Consider the following 13,572-nt stretch of genomic DNA (forward strand, 5'->3'; position numbering starts at 1 on the left):
CCCCCATGTTAGTGTCCTATATTGACCAGAGAAGTGATGCAATACAAGAGGTAAAGTTGATTTCATATGATCAATTTCTTTATTATAATCCATCACCCGGAGGCCTGAAAGAAAAAAACAGTAGCTTTAACTCAACTCCTACTTAGTTTTCCAGGCTTTCTCACAATTTAATTTTGTTCCAATAGCTGAGTGATGAACGAGGATTGGAAGGATGGCATCGCAAGACTATGCAACCCAAAAAGAAAACACAGCACTGACCAATCCTAATACAGAACTTAACCACAATATTGTCAACAATGCCGGTTCATGGTTTTTTTTGGTCACATTTACACAATGGTCAAGTTGTCTTTTGATAATTGTTACACAATTGTCAGCATTTGAGGTTGATCACAGGTTCTATTGTCTAGGCGTCCATTGGCAGACATGAGGCTTTAGTACACACATGCATTTGTCATCGGGATCAAAGTGAGGGTTGACATCAGTTTCATAATGTGCAAACAGTCAACTAAAATCAGCACTATCAAATCTAATATTTGTTAATAAAAGCAAATGGAAACTGGGTTTAATGACAATATTCAGAAAGATAATTTCCTCAAATCAATTTTCACACCCATTCTCACTAAAACTTAAATAATATTTCATCCTAAACACAAGCATCACTCACCCCCCCCCCCCCCAAGCTCTCACGCAACAGCGGTTTTATCATACACAGCTGTATCACTGACAAAGACATTAGCATCTGTCCATGCTCTCCACTTTGGGTCATTAAGTTACTCCCCCCACCACAACCCCTACTCTTCAGGCAGTTGTAGTCCAATGTATACACATGTATCGTGCAGAATCTTATGCATGTACATTATATGCATTATAAGCACTATAGCCTGTGAGCGAGTGCATTCTCAAATGTTGTGTACAATATGTGTGAGGGGCGGACATAATTACAGGCTTGTCTAGCTCGACACAATTCTTGCTGGTGGGAAGCTGATACACAGGTAGTTGCCTATAAGGAGAGGAGTGTAGGGGACACTGGGGATTGGGAGAGATGTTGGGTGCACAAGGCAGAAAGGAGGGACGGGGGACTCAGGAGTTATCAGAGGGCACATGCTCCTCGAAGCCCTCGCTCTCCCTTACTAGCGCCCTTTCGAGGATGACGCGGCCTTCCTTGTAGCGCTGACTGTCTTCTGTGGCAAACTCGTAGATCCAGCCCAGCTTGCTGTTGCAGTTCTTGCAGCTGACGTCTCGCACCATGTGTCTGCCCGTCAGCATCACACGGTCCTGCACCTCGCTGTACTGCAGGTTCACCACCTGTGGGTGACAAACATATAGATTTATTCAACAAAGTATCTGAACCTGCAAGAGGGACTAGCAGCGTGTCCCATAGAAATATGCCCTATCAATGAGTTTGGAACAGCACATACAGTATGGGACGAGGCTAGAGAATAATGACATGGTGTCATGTGTTTTGTGTAAGGACATGGTGTTATTCACAGGACTCTTAACTACAACCTATTAAAAAAGGTCCAATGCAGCCATTTTTATCTCAAATCATTTCTGGGTAACAAGTATCTTACTGTGAAACAAAAATAGCTTCTTAGCAAAGAGCAATTTTTCAAGCAAGAATTTAGGTAGGAATGCCAGAGGGGGGAGGGGAACATTTAAAACTAGCTATTGGCTGAGAGGTTTGGAACCAACGTATTGGTCTCATAACTAATTTACCGCCTGGTAATGTCACCAGGCAGGCCAAAACTCCATCCAATCAAAACGGGCATACATTTCAGGTGATCTTTTCAAACAGCTCTTACACTAAAAGGGTTCATCATAATTTTCTAAATGTCACAGTATTATTCCAACCTCAGTGTGAGAAATGTACATAAAACACAGGGAAATCCCGTTTTTGACTGCACTGGGCCTTTAAGAGTAGTCAACCCTCACCAGCCTCACCTTGTTGAAGAGGAAGGCTCGGCCCGTGGCGCCAGTGAAGCGCGTGGAGATGAGCTCAGAGCGGTTGGTCAGGATGGTGTCACAGTTGGCGCAGGAGAAGAGGCGGGTCCCGCCGATGTGGTCCAGGAAGATCCGGCCCATAGTGCTGTTGTAAGCAGAGACCGACCTTTAGGAAGGGCAAGTAAGTCATGTAAGACACTAACTCATTCACAGACAGCAGCTGAATTAAAGGAGAGCGGGGAGGCACAGAGTGAAACAGGTGCACATAAGACAACTACTCACAAAGACACATACTGGGTTTGAGACTGCATACTGCCCAGTTAGTTTTGTGTTATAGTGCGAGCCTACTGAGATCAACATGGATTCCAACTAGTTTAGGTGAACACATCATAGCAAAGATGCCTAGAATTAACAAGTGTATCTTCTATTCGGTTTCATAGTGAACGGTTGTCTTCATTGGCTGATGTAGACAAATCATTGGGGGTGAGTAACGATGCTGCTACATCTACCTTCTACATAGAAACAAGGGCAGTTGAATTGTGACTGCGTCAGAGAGCCGCTGCGGTTGCCATTTCCATCCCATTTGCCATTTCCACTGGATTGGAAAATATTCCAAACTAAATCGACGTTTGATTGAACAACATGTAATCGAGAAGTTAAACAAGACCTGCCCGCATATTAAAATGTAAACAGCTGTCATAAGACTATGGCAGCGGTCAGTCCTTTTTTTCTCTCGAAATAGTAGCTTTTTGTGAACCAAATGCCAATCAATCAGTCTTGATCGATGTGTGAAGCGATTCATTCAAGTTGTGTCAACAATACCATGACCTCATTCAGATTTACAACAAAACTAGAAGTTTATCAACCGTTGTCTCTTATAAAACACATGGACAGCATAGCATTTCACGGCTAGCTAGTACAATCAAATAGGGTTTGATAATGATGATAGCTAGCTAAAGTAGCAAATATGACGTCAGTACACAAAGCCAATGTTGTCGACGAAACATCGCGTGCCGAACTTTCTCTTACCTTGAATCTGTAATTTTCAGAGTTCTGTCGACACGAATGTTAATAACCTGTTTTCTTGACCACTTCTATAGTCTTTATCAACCTCGAATCCAGTTTTGTTGTTGTATTTTCACCTTCTTTTCGTCCTTCTCGTCGATTCTGTAGCTAGAAGTGGCGTCAGCTTTGTTGTTCTCTCACAGCTGTTCCGCAGACTGTATCAACATCCGGTAGATGTGGTCCCGCCCCTACTGGGTAGGGGAGTTCTTAGACAGACCCCAAGGAGGCAGCAGAGACCAAATTGAGTAAAAGCCAACGTGTTTGAAATTACACTGATGCAATGACAAAAAACAATTTTTTAGGAAGCAGACTGAAATTATGAAGCTCAGCTCAGGCTTCATTGTACATTGTAGTGTGGTGGATTTCAGGCAGCTGATATGAGAAACTCCTGGATCAAAATCCAGGTAGGCTGTCTAATAATGAACATAGCCTTCCGACAGTCAGGTAGAAAAGTTTGCATCAAAATACTTCCTGTGCTGGAACAATGCAGTGCAATAACTGGACATGCACTCACATGAAAGAACACAGCAGGAAGATCAAAGAATATCACAAAAATGTTCATCTCATTCCCAGACACTTCCGCCCAAGGAAAGTCTGGTGGAGCAACAAGTCAAACTTGGCCTTTGTTAACCCAAGTACATAAAATCTTTGGGCACGAGGTTACAAATAGATGTATGTTGCACAAACTGTTCAGCTGTAGACTTAAGATAAGCAGCACTCCTGAAGATAGATGGAGCATTGTCATGCTTGAGAGTGTCCTTGGGAGACCGATAACAGAGTCTTGTGTAAAGACTAATCTCTACAGTTATCACAATTGAAGTGAGCATGTGATTATTGTATCAGATTAGGAGTGCTGATCTAGGATCAGTCCCCCCCGCCCGTGTCGTCTTAATCATTTAGATCTAAACGTTAAATCCACTCTCCTCTAACTTCAACTCAGATCCATTATCATAAAGTCTATTAGCATAAACACAAACATGATTTCAGATGTACATTACAATCAAGAAACATAATTGACTGTCCTGCTAGAGCTGACCCGGTCAACTGTAAGTGCATAGTGCCAACTGTAAAGTTTGTTGGAGGAGGAATAAAGTTCTGGGACTGTTTTTCATTGTTCAGGCTAGGCCCCTTAGTTCCAGTTAAGGGAAATCTTAACGCTACAGCATACAATGACATTCTGTGTTTCCAACTTTGTGGCAACAGTTTGGGGAGGCCCTTTGCTGTTTCAGTGTGATAATTCCCCCTTGCACAAAGCAAAGGTACATACAGAAATGGTTTGTTTGGATCGGTGTGGAAGAACTTGACTGGCCTGCACAGAACCTTGACCTCAACCCCATCAAATACCTTTGGGATGAATTGGAACACCAACTGCGAGCCAGGCCTAATCGCCCAACATCAGTGCCCGACCTCAGTAATGCTCGTGGCTGAATGGAAGCAAGTTCCCGCAGCAGTGTTCGAACATCTAGCGGAAAGCCTTCCCAGAAGAGGGGAGGTTATTGCAGGAAAGGGGGAACCAACTCCATAATAATGCCCATGATTTTGGAATAAGATGTTTTGGTAATGTAGTGAATATCGTGTAATCAACTATATTTCTCCCTCACCTTTCCATCTGGCAGTCCCTCTCCTCTGTAATCATTACAGATAGATAATGAACAGAGACTGATAATCATAAGTGATGATCAATCAATTTAACTTCACACTCTTATGAAACACGTGCCTATGTTGCTGACCAAGAGATTGGCCCTGACAATCTATAAAGAAATCAAATGTGTGTACATCCATATCAATTTATGATGAAACCATGAAAGACAACTGCTCTTGTAATTTCTATTGCATGATAGCTATTCCATCAACCAACTGCCCCATGCCTATACCCATAATTAATACTAATATTAATTAATTAATTAATTAATTTCATACGGTTTGAAATGAAGTATGTTTTGTAACAGGGAGTCATTAGCTGCCTGTCCTTGTAGCAGGAAGTTGAAGCAGGAAGTCTTTAAGTCAAGGATATAAGGTATTTAAAAATATCTCTTATGTCACCGTCTGTCAATATCGTCGTAAGAACATTCGGACCAAAGCACAGCGTGATATGGGTTCCACATATTTATTGAAGTGAAACGCATAAAACAATAAAGAACAAATGAAACGTGATGTCAATGAAGTGCTCACAGACAACTACACATAAACAAGATCCCACAAAACACAGTGGGGAAATGGCTGCCTAAATATGATCCCCAATCAGAGACAACGATAAACAGCTGCCTCTGATTGGGAACCATACCATGCCGACATAGAAATAAACAACCTAGATTACCCACCCTAGTCACACCCCGACCTAACCAAAATAGAGAATTAAAAGGCTCTCTTTGGTCAGGGCGTGACACTGTCAATCTATTACCAAGGAGACTTAGCCATCCATCAACTGACTGACGGTTTCTGACTCTTAACGTTCACTCTCCTCCAATTTCTCCCAGACTGGCTCTGGTTCACTCCTCGGCTCCGCCGACCACCCCGTGTCCCCCCCCCCAAAAAAAAATCTTTGGGGCTGTTTTTTGGGCTTTCGTTGTGGCCGCAAACCCCAGCGTCGTCGCTGACCTCCCTTATCTCCTTGTGTCTGCTTCCAAGGAAGTCTTTCGGAAGGAAATCTATTACCTAGGAGGCTTAGCCATTTTAAGGACATTTCCCCACGAGATTGCATGTTAGAATGTTGCACAACATATAGCCTAATAGCCTACTAAAGGATTGTGATTTGCATCTATGGAATACAACCATTGCCAGAGGCAGATCAGATAATAAGGTACAAGTTTATAATAACACCATGTAATAAAGGATTAGAAAATCGTTTTCATCATTTAATTCATCATTAAGGCCATTCATCATGTGTCACACTCCAATAGGGTATTTTTTTCCTCTTAATCACATCATAAGGAACTTATATCAGTTAAATAAAAACACCAATATAATACTTTTTTTGTATTACAACTTTTTAAAAATGTTTTATAAAAAACATGCTAATTAGGAAATGTCTCATTAAATATGTGCATATATATTTTTTTTGCTGTATATGCAAGCCTACATATTTAGGTTGAACAAGTAGAACAGGTTATGGATACATACTTTTTTCATCTTTCTATCTGTGAAATAATTGTTGGTGCATATTTCCAAAAAAAATGCTATTCAGAATCTAGATTTGGCAACAAATCAACAATTCTTTCTTTGCAAGTCTGGAGAATCTATCTAAGGACAACCACAAAACATGTGTTGAATGCAGATGCTTCTGAAGCTGATAAAATGTTGTTGGTGTGTGGGAAGAGTCTTACTTCTGGGAAACAAAAAGAAAAAGGAAAAAAAAGCAATTAAAGAGAAGTACAAAGAATGTAGCCTACCAATTGCCAAATTCCTATTTGCAGTGCCTTCAGAAAGTATTGATACCCATTGACGTATTCCACATTTTGTTGTGTTACAGACTAAATTCAAAAAGGATTAAATATATTATTTTTCTCACCAATCTCAAAAAAAGTAAAATGTCATTGGTTGCCTAAACATACAGTATTTAGCAGATGTTATTGCTGGTCTAGTGAAATGCTTATTATGCTTGCTCCAACAGTAAAGTAATATATAACAATACATGCATAACAATACACAGACAGTGTGGTGAAGAAGGCGCAACAATGCCTCTTCAAACTCAGGAGGCTGAAGAAATTTGGCTTGTCACCTAAAAACCTGACAAACTTTTACAGATGCACAATTGAGAGTGTCCTGTCGGGCTATATCACCGCCTGGTACGACAACTGCACCGCCCTCAACCACAAGGCTCTCCAGAGGGTGGTGCAGTCTGTACAACGCACCACCGGGGGCAAACCATCTGTCCTCCAGGACACCTACAGCACTCGATGTCACAAGGACAGAAGATCATCAAGGACATCAACCACCCGAGCCACTGCCTGTTCACCCCGCTACCATCCAGAAGACAAGGTCAGAACAGGTGACTGAGAGACTGAAAAACAGCTTCTATCTCAAGGCCATCAGACTGTTAACTTTAAACAGCAATCATTAACTCAGAGAGGCTGCTGCATACATACAGACTCAAATCATTGGCCACTTTATTAAATGGATCACTAGTCACTTTAAATATTGGAACTTTAACAATGTCGTGCAATAAAATGCAAATTAATAAAAAATCATACAATGTGATTTTCTGGATTTTTGTTTTAGATTCCGTCTCTCACAGTTGAAGTGTACCTATGATAAAAATTACAGACCTCTACATGCTTTGTAAGTAGGAAAACCTGCAAAATCGGCAGTGTATCAAATACTTGTTCTCCCCACTGTAATTACTCCTGTCTAAATAAAATAATTTAAAATCTTCACCAGGGAGCATGACTTAGCCACAGGGTATCATTAGCTTCTTAATTTTTATTTCTGTGGATTATTTTAAATCACAAGTGTGTTTGGGAAGCCCGCAATTTGGGTATTGCCTGTGGCAATATGTCTAGCTGACTGAGTTGCGTCTGTCAGTGAAAGAGTCTAAAATATGTGTGAAGATAGTGTCTTAAATATAATTAAAAATGTTGCCTCAAGAAGAAGTTGAGGAGCAATGTTGCAAAGATATTGTGTGTCTCTCTCCAGAATGCATACATATGTAGGAAGGTGCCCATTTGGCAGTCTTTTTTTCTGATTGTCTAACTCACCACAAAGTATGTTTAAATAACATCCTTTGCGAATGATAGTTCAGTCCTCAGTAGTCCTCAGATAGTCCTCAGTATTCAAAAAATCTTTCCAACACGCCCGGCCTCGATATTCACCAAGCCTCAGTGTGAAAGATCAAAATATCATGATCAGATGATCCCATATATGCAGTGGAAACGTCATAAAAGACCACTTTCTGTCCGGAGTTCATTGGCGCAGGAAATTTGAGGGCCCGGAATAGGCTAGTTGATAAAATATTGCAAGTTCATTAGCGACAACTTCCGGCCGGACCCTGTGACAATTTGATATGATGTTGAACTTCGCTAGCAATAACTCAAGTCAAGACATATAGAAATGGAGGCATACAGGCGGAGAAAAGAGATTAACGTGATTGAAAGAACCAGAATTTTCATCAGTTTACTTTTTACTGTTTTTATTTGTCGGCTTTAGGACTATGTGTGTTACTTAGTTGATGATGGAAGTTATAGGCCTACTGCTGCATTGGACTATAGGTTATCGCTGAGTTCTATGTTCTCATTTCTTTAGCCACCATGGATCCCAGTGTATTAATGTGTCCATATGGCAGAGGCTCAGTGGTGACCCGTCATTCACATCAGGTGGGGCAGAGCAATGTAAAACATTTTATATATATACAGTGCCTTGCGAAAGTATTCGGCCGCCTTGAACTTTGCGACCTTTTGCCACATTTCAGGCTTCAAACATAAATATATAAAACTGTATTTTTTTGTGAAGAATCAACAACAAGTGGGACACAATCATGAAGTGGAACGACATTTATTGGATATTTCAAACTTTTTTAATAAATCAAAAACTGAAAAATTGGGCGTGCAAAATTATTCAGCCCCTTTACTTTCAGTGCAGCAAACTCTCTCCAGAAGTTCAGTGAGGATCTCTGAATGATCCAATGTTGACCTAAATGACTAATGATGATAAATACAATCCACCTGTGTGTAATCAAGTCTCCGTATAAATGCACCTGCACTGTGATAGTCTCAGAGGTCCGTTAAAAGCGCAGAGAGCATCATGAAGAACAAGGAACACACCAGGCAGGTCCGAGATACTGTTGTGAAGAAGGTTAAAGCCGGATTTGGATACAAAAATTGATATACCATCCAAAGTGTAATGAATAACTTCACCGTGCACAAAAGGATATCTCCCTGGTCTTTGTGGTAGAAACGGTTTGAAATTCACTACTCAACTGAGGGACCTTACAGTGATGAGGTAGTCATTCAAAAACCATGTTAAACACTATTATTGCACACAGAGTCCATGCAATTTATGTGACTTGTTAAGTACATTTTTACTTCCCATAACAAATGGGTTGAATACGTATTGACTCAAGACATTTCAGTTTGAAATGTGTTATTATTTTGTAAAAGTTTCAAATAACATAATTCCACTTTGACATTATGGGGTATTGTGTATATGCCAGTGACACAAAAACTCAATTGAATCCATTTTAAATTTAGTCTGTAACACAACAAAATGTGGAAAGTCAATGGAATACTTTCTGAAGGCACTGTAGACCCAATCACAGTCTCTTCAAAGTAAGTTACTACATCCAGTGAGCTTCAAATGTATTGGGACTGTGACACATTTTGTTTTATTTTGGCTCTGTACTCCACCACTTTGGATTTGAAATGATACAATGACTACAATGAAGTAAAAAAAATATATATATATTTTTTAACCTTTATTTAACTAGGCAAGTCAGTTAAGAACAAATTCTTATTTTCAATGACGGCCTAGGAACAGTGGGTTAACTGCCTGTTCAGGGGCAGAACGACAGATTTGTACCTTGTCAGCTCGGGGATTTGAACTTGCAACCTTCCGGTTACTAGTCCCAACGCTCTAACCTGCCACCCCAAGTTAAAGTCCAGACTGTCAGCTTTAATTTGAGGTTATTTTCATCCATTTGGGGTGAACTGTTTAGAAAAGACAGCCCTTTTTGTAAATAATTTATGCTGTTATTTTGGAGTCACTTTTATTCTAAACACTTTTACATCAATGTGGATGCTACCATGATTATGGATAGTCCTGATTGAATCGTGAATAATAATTAGTGAAAGTTACAGATATACAAAAAAATCGCAGAATTTATAAATTTAACATTTTATTTTCAGCCTGTGGTTCCTCGCCTTAAATCATGACTCCCACATTTGTAAATGTTAGCAGGCTAATGGAAGTCATTCACACATTTCTAAACAACTTTTAAAGTATGTAATAATGATTCATTAAAAAAAATATTGTCGAGGAAGGTTCTCATTGGCACTGTTCACATTGATATTGGAGTCATTTAGCAGACACTCTTATCCAGAACGACTTACTGTTTGGAAAGTATTCAGACCCCTTGACTTTTTCCACATTTTGTTACGTTACAGCCTTATTTTAAAATGGAATAAATAGTTTTTTCCCCCTCATCAATCTATACACAATTCCCCATAATGACAATGCAAATACTTTTTATTTTTTTATTGAGCAAATGTATAAAAAAACAACCCTGAAATATCACATCTACAAACATATGCATTCAGACTCTTTACTCAGAACTTTGTTGAAGCAACTTTGGCAGCGTTAAAGCCTTGAGTATTCTTGGGTATGAAGCTACAAGCTTGGCACACCTGTATTTGGGGAGTTTCTCCCATTATTTTCTGCAGATCTTCTCAAGCTCTGTCAGGTTGGATGGGGAGCGTCACTGCACAGCTATTTTCACATCTCTCCAGAGATGTTAGATCGGGTTCAAGTAAGGTCTCTGGCTGGGCCACTCAAGGACATTCAGAGACTTGTCCCGAAGCCACTCCTGCATTGTCTTGGCTGTGTGCTTAGGGTCGTTGTACTGTTGGAAGGTGAACCTTCTCCCCAGTCTAAGGTCCTGAGCGCTCTGGAGCAGGTTTTCATCAAGGATCAGAGGTTTTCGTAAAATGGGCAGGGACTATGCTGTCCTAGCTTCAGGGGTGCAAGGAAAGGGAATAGCTTAGACTGGGCTGCCTCTCTCTCTCTCTATCTCATCTTTGCTTTCACTTTCTTCCTGTAATTATGGGATGTAACAATTTCACAGCCATGCCCAACCCCTCCCACTATGCATAATATGCATATGCATGATGTATATTATATATCCTGGATAGGTGCACGTTTGAATCACATCAAACCGCGAGGTTGAGGAAGCAGGACGGTAAAGGACAATAAGCCCAGACAACTGAGCTGTTAGACAAACAGACAGATAGTCAGACATAAAGACAGACAGAAGACAACAGGTGGCCTATGAGGACAAACTTTGACAGACAAAGGATGCTTCCATTACTGGTTATAGCTCTGCTGGGGTTCTCCACAGAACCAGGTTTCTATGCACTTCTATACTCAAACTCTCTGATTTATGTTTAAAATAAAGTTTACAAACTGGGTAAATTGAAGAATACCAGTGGCCTTGTGTTTCGTGGTCGTAGGAATGGTATTTGGGAAATATCACAAGTAGAGTCAAGTTGTATTTCTGTGGGGATTATTGGCATGCCTGAGGTCTCTCACATTTCAGTGTAATTGATGTACTGTTGCCCGCTTTGGTTACACCATTTTAATGTATTTCTGCATAGTTAAAGTAACATCTTGGGGACCTTGACAGACTTTCAGGAGTGAGACAAAAACAGTATAAATCATATGGGACAACGAACTCTCTCATTGATACTGTAGGGGACACGACAGCATTCTTGTTGAATGTGTTCTTGTCGCCTCTCTTCTAAGATGATAACGCTAAATTCATGGAGCAAATAGGCTCTGAGAAAGCATTTGAGAAAAACTAAGATGTTATTTAATGTGTGCACACTTCACATATGCTTTCCACATTCATATAGCAATAAGCAACATTGATTGTATAAAAAAGATACTGTATTAATCTCCATAGTATGTGACCTGTAATGTCGCTTTTGTTATTCCCAGCCTCTGCACAGCCTTGCACTCAGATCTCTCTCTCCAAGACCCTTCCCTCCTCAGGTGAGTCTGTTCACTAATCAGTCATTAGCGATATACAGTAGTTGTTATCAATGGCTTGACAGCCCGAGGAGGGAAAGTACATCTTTACTGGGTAAAGAACAGTATGATCTGGCCTTGTACTCTGCTTGATGTCTTTGAGGTCATTCAATTATACGTCTGGCAAACAAGAATGTAGAGATACACTGAGTATACAAAACATTAAGAACACATGCTCTTTCCATGACATAGACTGACCAGGTGAATCCAGGTGAAAGTTATGATCCCTTATTGACGTCACTTGTTAAATCCACTTCAATCAGTGTAGATAAAGAGGAGGGGACCGGTTAAATAAGGATCTTTAAGCCTTGAGACAATTGAGACATGGATTGTGTGTGTGTGCAATTCAGAGAGTGAATGGGCAAGACAAAAAATGGAAGTGCCTTTTAATGGGGAATGGTAGTAGGTGCCAGGCGCTCCGGTTGTGTCAAGAACTGCAAAGCTGCTGAGTTTTTCACACTCAACAGTTTCATGTGTGTATCAAGAATGGTCCACCACCCAAAGGACATCCAGCCAACTTGACACAACTATGGGAAGCATTGGAGTCAACATGGGCTAGCATCCCTGTGCTTTCGACAACATCTGGAGTCCATGCCCCGACGTATTGAGGCTGTTCCAAGGACACATCTCAATATTAGGATGGTGTTCCCAATGTTTGGTATACTCAGTGCATATCTTCAGTCTCTTTAGTCCTTTTTGAGTTGAGTTGGCTGTTCTGAACGATCAACCAGTGCAGCCACAGGTCGGCTCCTAATTTCACTATTTTCTCTCCAGCTCACAGTGTCAGACCCTCAGATGTGGCTGTGCTCTCTGCCATTGGACTTCCCCACACACACAGGTAACCAGCACATCAAATGTATCTAACCTTGATAGATAAGGGAACACTACCAGGTGTCAATATTGCATCATCCCTAGTGTCAATGTGAACGCAGAAAGGTTTTTCAAACTTCTGTTTCTCTCCCTCTCTGCAGCAGCGAGCTGTCCAGAGTGTTATCGAGACTTCATGGTAAGCCCCTGCTATTCATGAGGGTTTGGGGGTTTCTCAATGTATCAAACCAGTTCTTTGAAACAGAAGAAAAGATCTTGCTCCACAGTCTAATATTATTGTGAAAATATGTATTCAAACCCAGGCTATAAACATAGACAGACACAAGTACACACAAATACAAATTCTAATTTCATGTGACCTTCAGCACCAAATTACAGACCGCATCAAATAATATCTCAATAAAACACACTTATTGGTTGATAAGACATTTTGGCCTGCTGATAGATCTTCCTCTTCCATGCCAAATGTCCTCCCATTGCAAACTGTCCCTCGTGTATACTTACGTAGAATTCTCATCTCACTTCATCAAGATAATCTAGAACCAGACAGAAATGAGGTTTTTACCTTTTTAAACAATTTATTTGTCTTCAGAACCATTTTCAACGATAGGCTTGTGCGGGAAAGGATAAAAGCATTGAAAAACTGAACACGTTTGGAAGAAATGATGTACTTGAGATAGTGGGAGTGTTAGGCCTGCTCTTATAGAAATTACTGTAACTGTTGAACGGTTTCACGTGTCATTACATACAAATAATTGTCGTTTTTTTAGACAATACACAAATATAAGAATGAACAGTTTCCCATCTAACAGGTTATTATGTTCATTTTAGTATCAATTCATAAACCTCACACTACTGTGTGACATCTTTATCGGTCCGGTATCAGTACCAACCCTGACAATACTAACGATAGAACCACCAGTCTTTACTGCCAACAATTTCACAAGAAAGAATTTCACAAGGAAGCAATAAAGACTATTGTACCTCTCACACAATACAAAAGAA

The 13,572-nt window shown here is 40.4% G+C and overlaps 2 protein-coding genes across 4 annotated transcripts in view; one reads left to right on the forward strand and one right to left on the reverse strand.

Annotated features, from left to right (window-relative positions):
* Positions 1-56: 56 nt before the first annotated feature.
* LOC110529804 (protein yippee-like 5) lies at positions 57-3,228 on the reverse strand. Of its 2 annotated transcripts, none has more exons than XM_021612342.3 (3): positions 2,971-3,228; positions 1,942-2,107; positions 57-1,305 (listed from the first exon to the last, which is right to left on the reverse strand). In XM_021612342.3, exons 2-3 carry the CDS (start codon positions 2,080-2,082, stop codon positions 1,081-1,083), a joined length of 366 nt encoding a protein of 121 aa, XP_021468017.1. In that variant the 5' UTR covers positions 2,083-2,107; positions 2,971-3,228; the 3' UTR covers positions 57-1,080. The 2 variants fall into 2 exon arrangements, with proteins under 2 accessions (XP_021468017.1, XP_021468018.1); XM_021612343.3 differs by having other exon boundaries at positions 1,942-2,086; positions 2,971-3,175.
* The window catches only part of LOC110529800 (phospholipase B1, membrane-associated), a 41,065-nt gene continuing 29,767 nt past the window's right edge, over positions 2,275-13,572 (forward strand). The window contains exons 1-4 of one of the 2 annotated variants that reach the window (XM_036985290.2): positions 2,275-2,424; positions 11,650-11,703; positions 12,514-12,577; positions 12,711-12,745. Coding sequence is in view for 1 of the 2 variants with exons in the window: in XM_021612336.3 (XP_021468011.2) it covers positions 10,981-11,056; positions 11,650-11,703; positions 12,514-12,577; positions 12,711-12,745 (229 nt within the window). In the remaining variant the exon portion in view is untranslated. Of the gene's footprint in view, positions 2,425-10,831; positions 11,057-11,649; positions 11,704-12,513; positions 12,578-12,710; positions 12,746-13,572 lie in introns of those variants that run through there. The other variant, XM_021612336.3, reaches the window with a different exon arrangement.

Source organism: Oncorhynchus mykiss, chromosome 8 (assembly GCF_057628025.1).
Source record: "Oncorhynchus mykiss isolate SJ-2025 chromosome 8, ASM5762802v1, whole genome shotgun sequence".
In the NCBI taxonomy this organism is placed as follows: domain Eukaryota; kingdom Metazoa; phylum Chordata; class Actinopteri; order Salmoniformes; family Salmonidae; genus Oncorhynchus; species Oncorhynchus mykiss.

What these genes read in the sequence shown, in the direction of transcription:
- LOC110529804 (XM_021612342.3), bottom strand. Translation starts at nt 2,082, where the DNA reads ATGGGCCGGATCTTCCTGGACCACATCGGCGGGACCCGCCTCTTCTCC. An exon ending in GAGCCTTCCTCTTCAACAAG is followed by an intron (nt 1,306 to 1,941) that starts GTGAGGCTGGTG and finishes TGTCACCCACAG; the next exon opens with GTGGTGAACCTGCAGTACAG.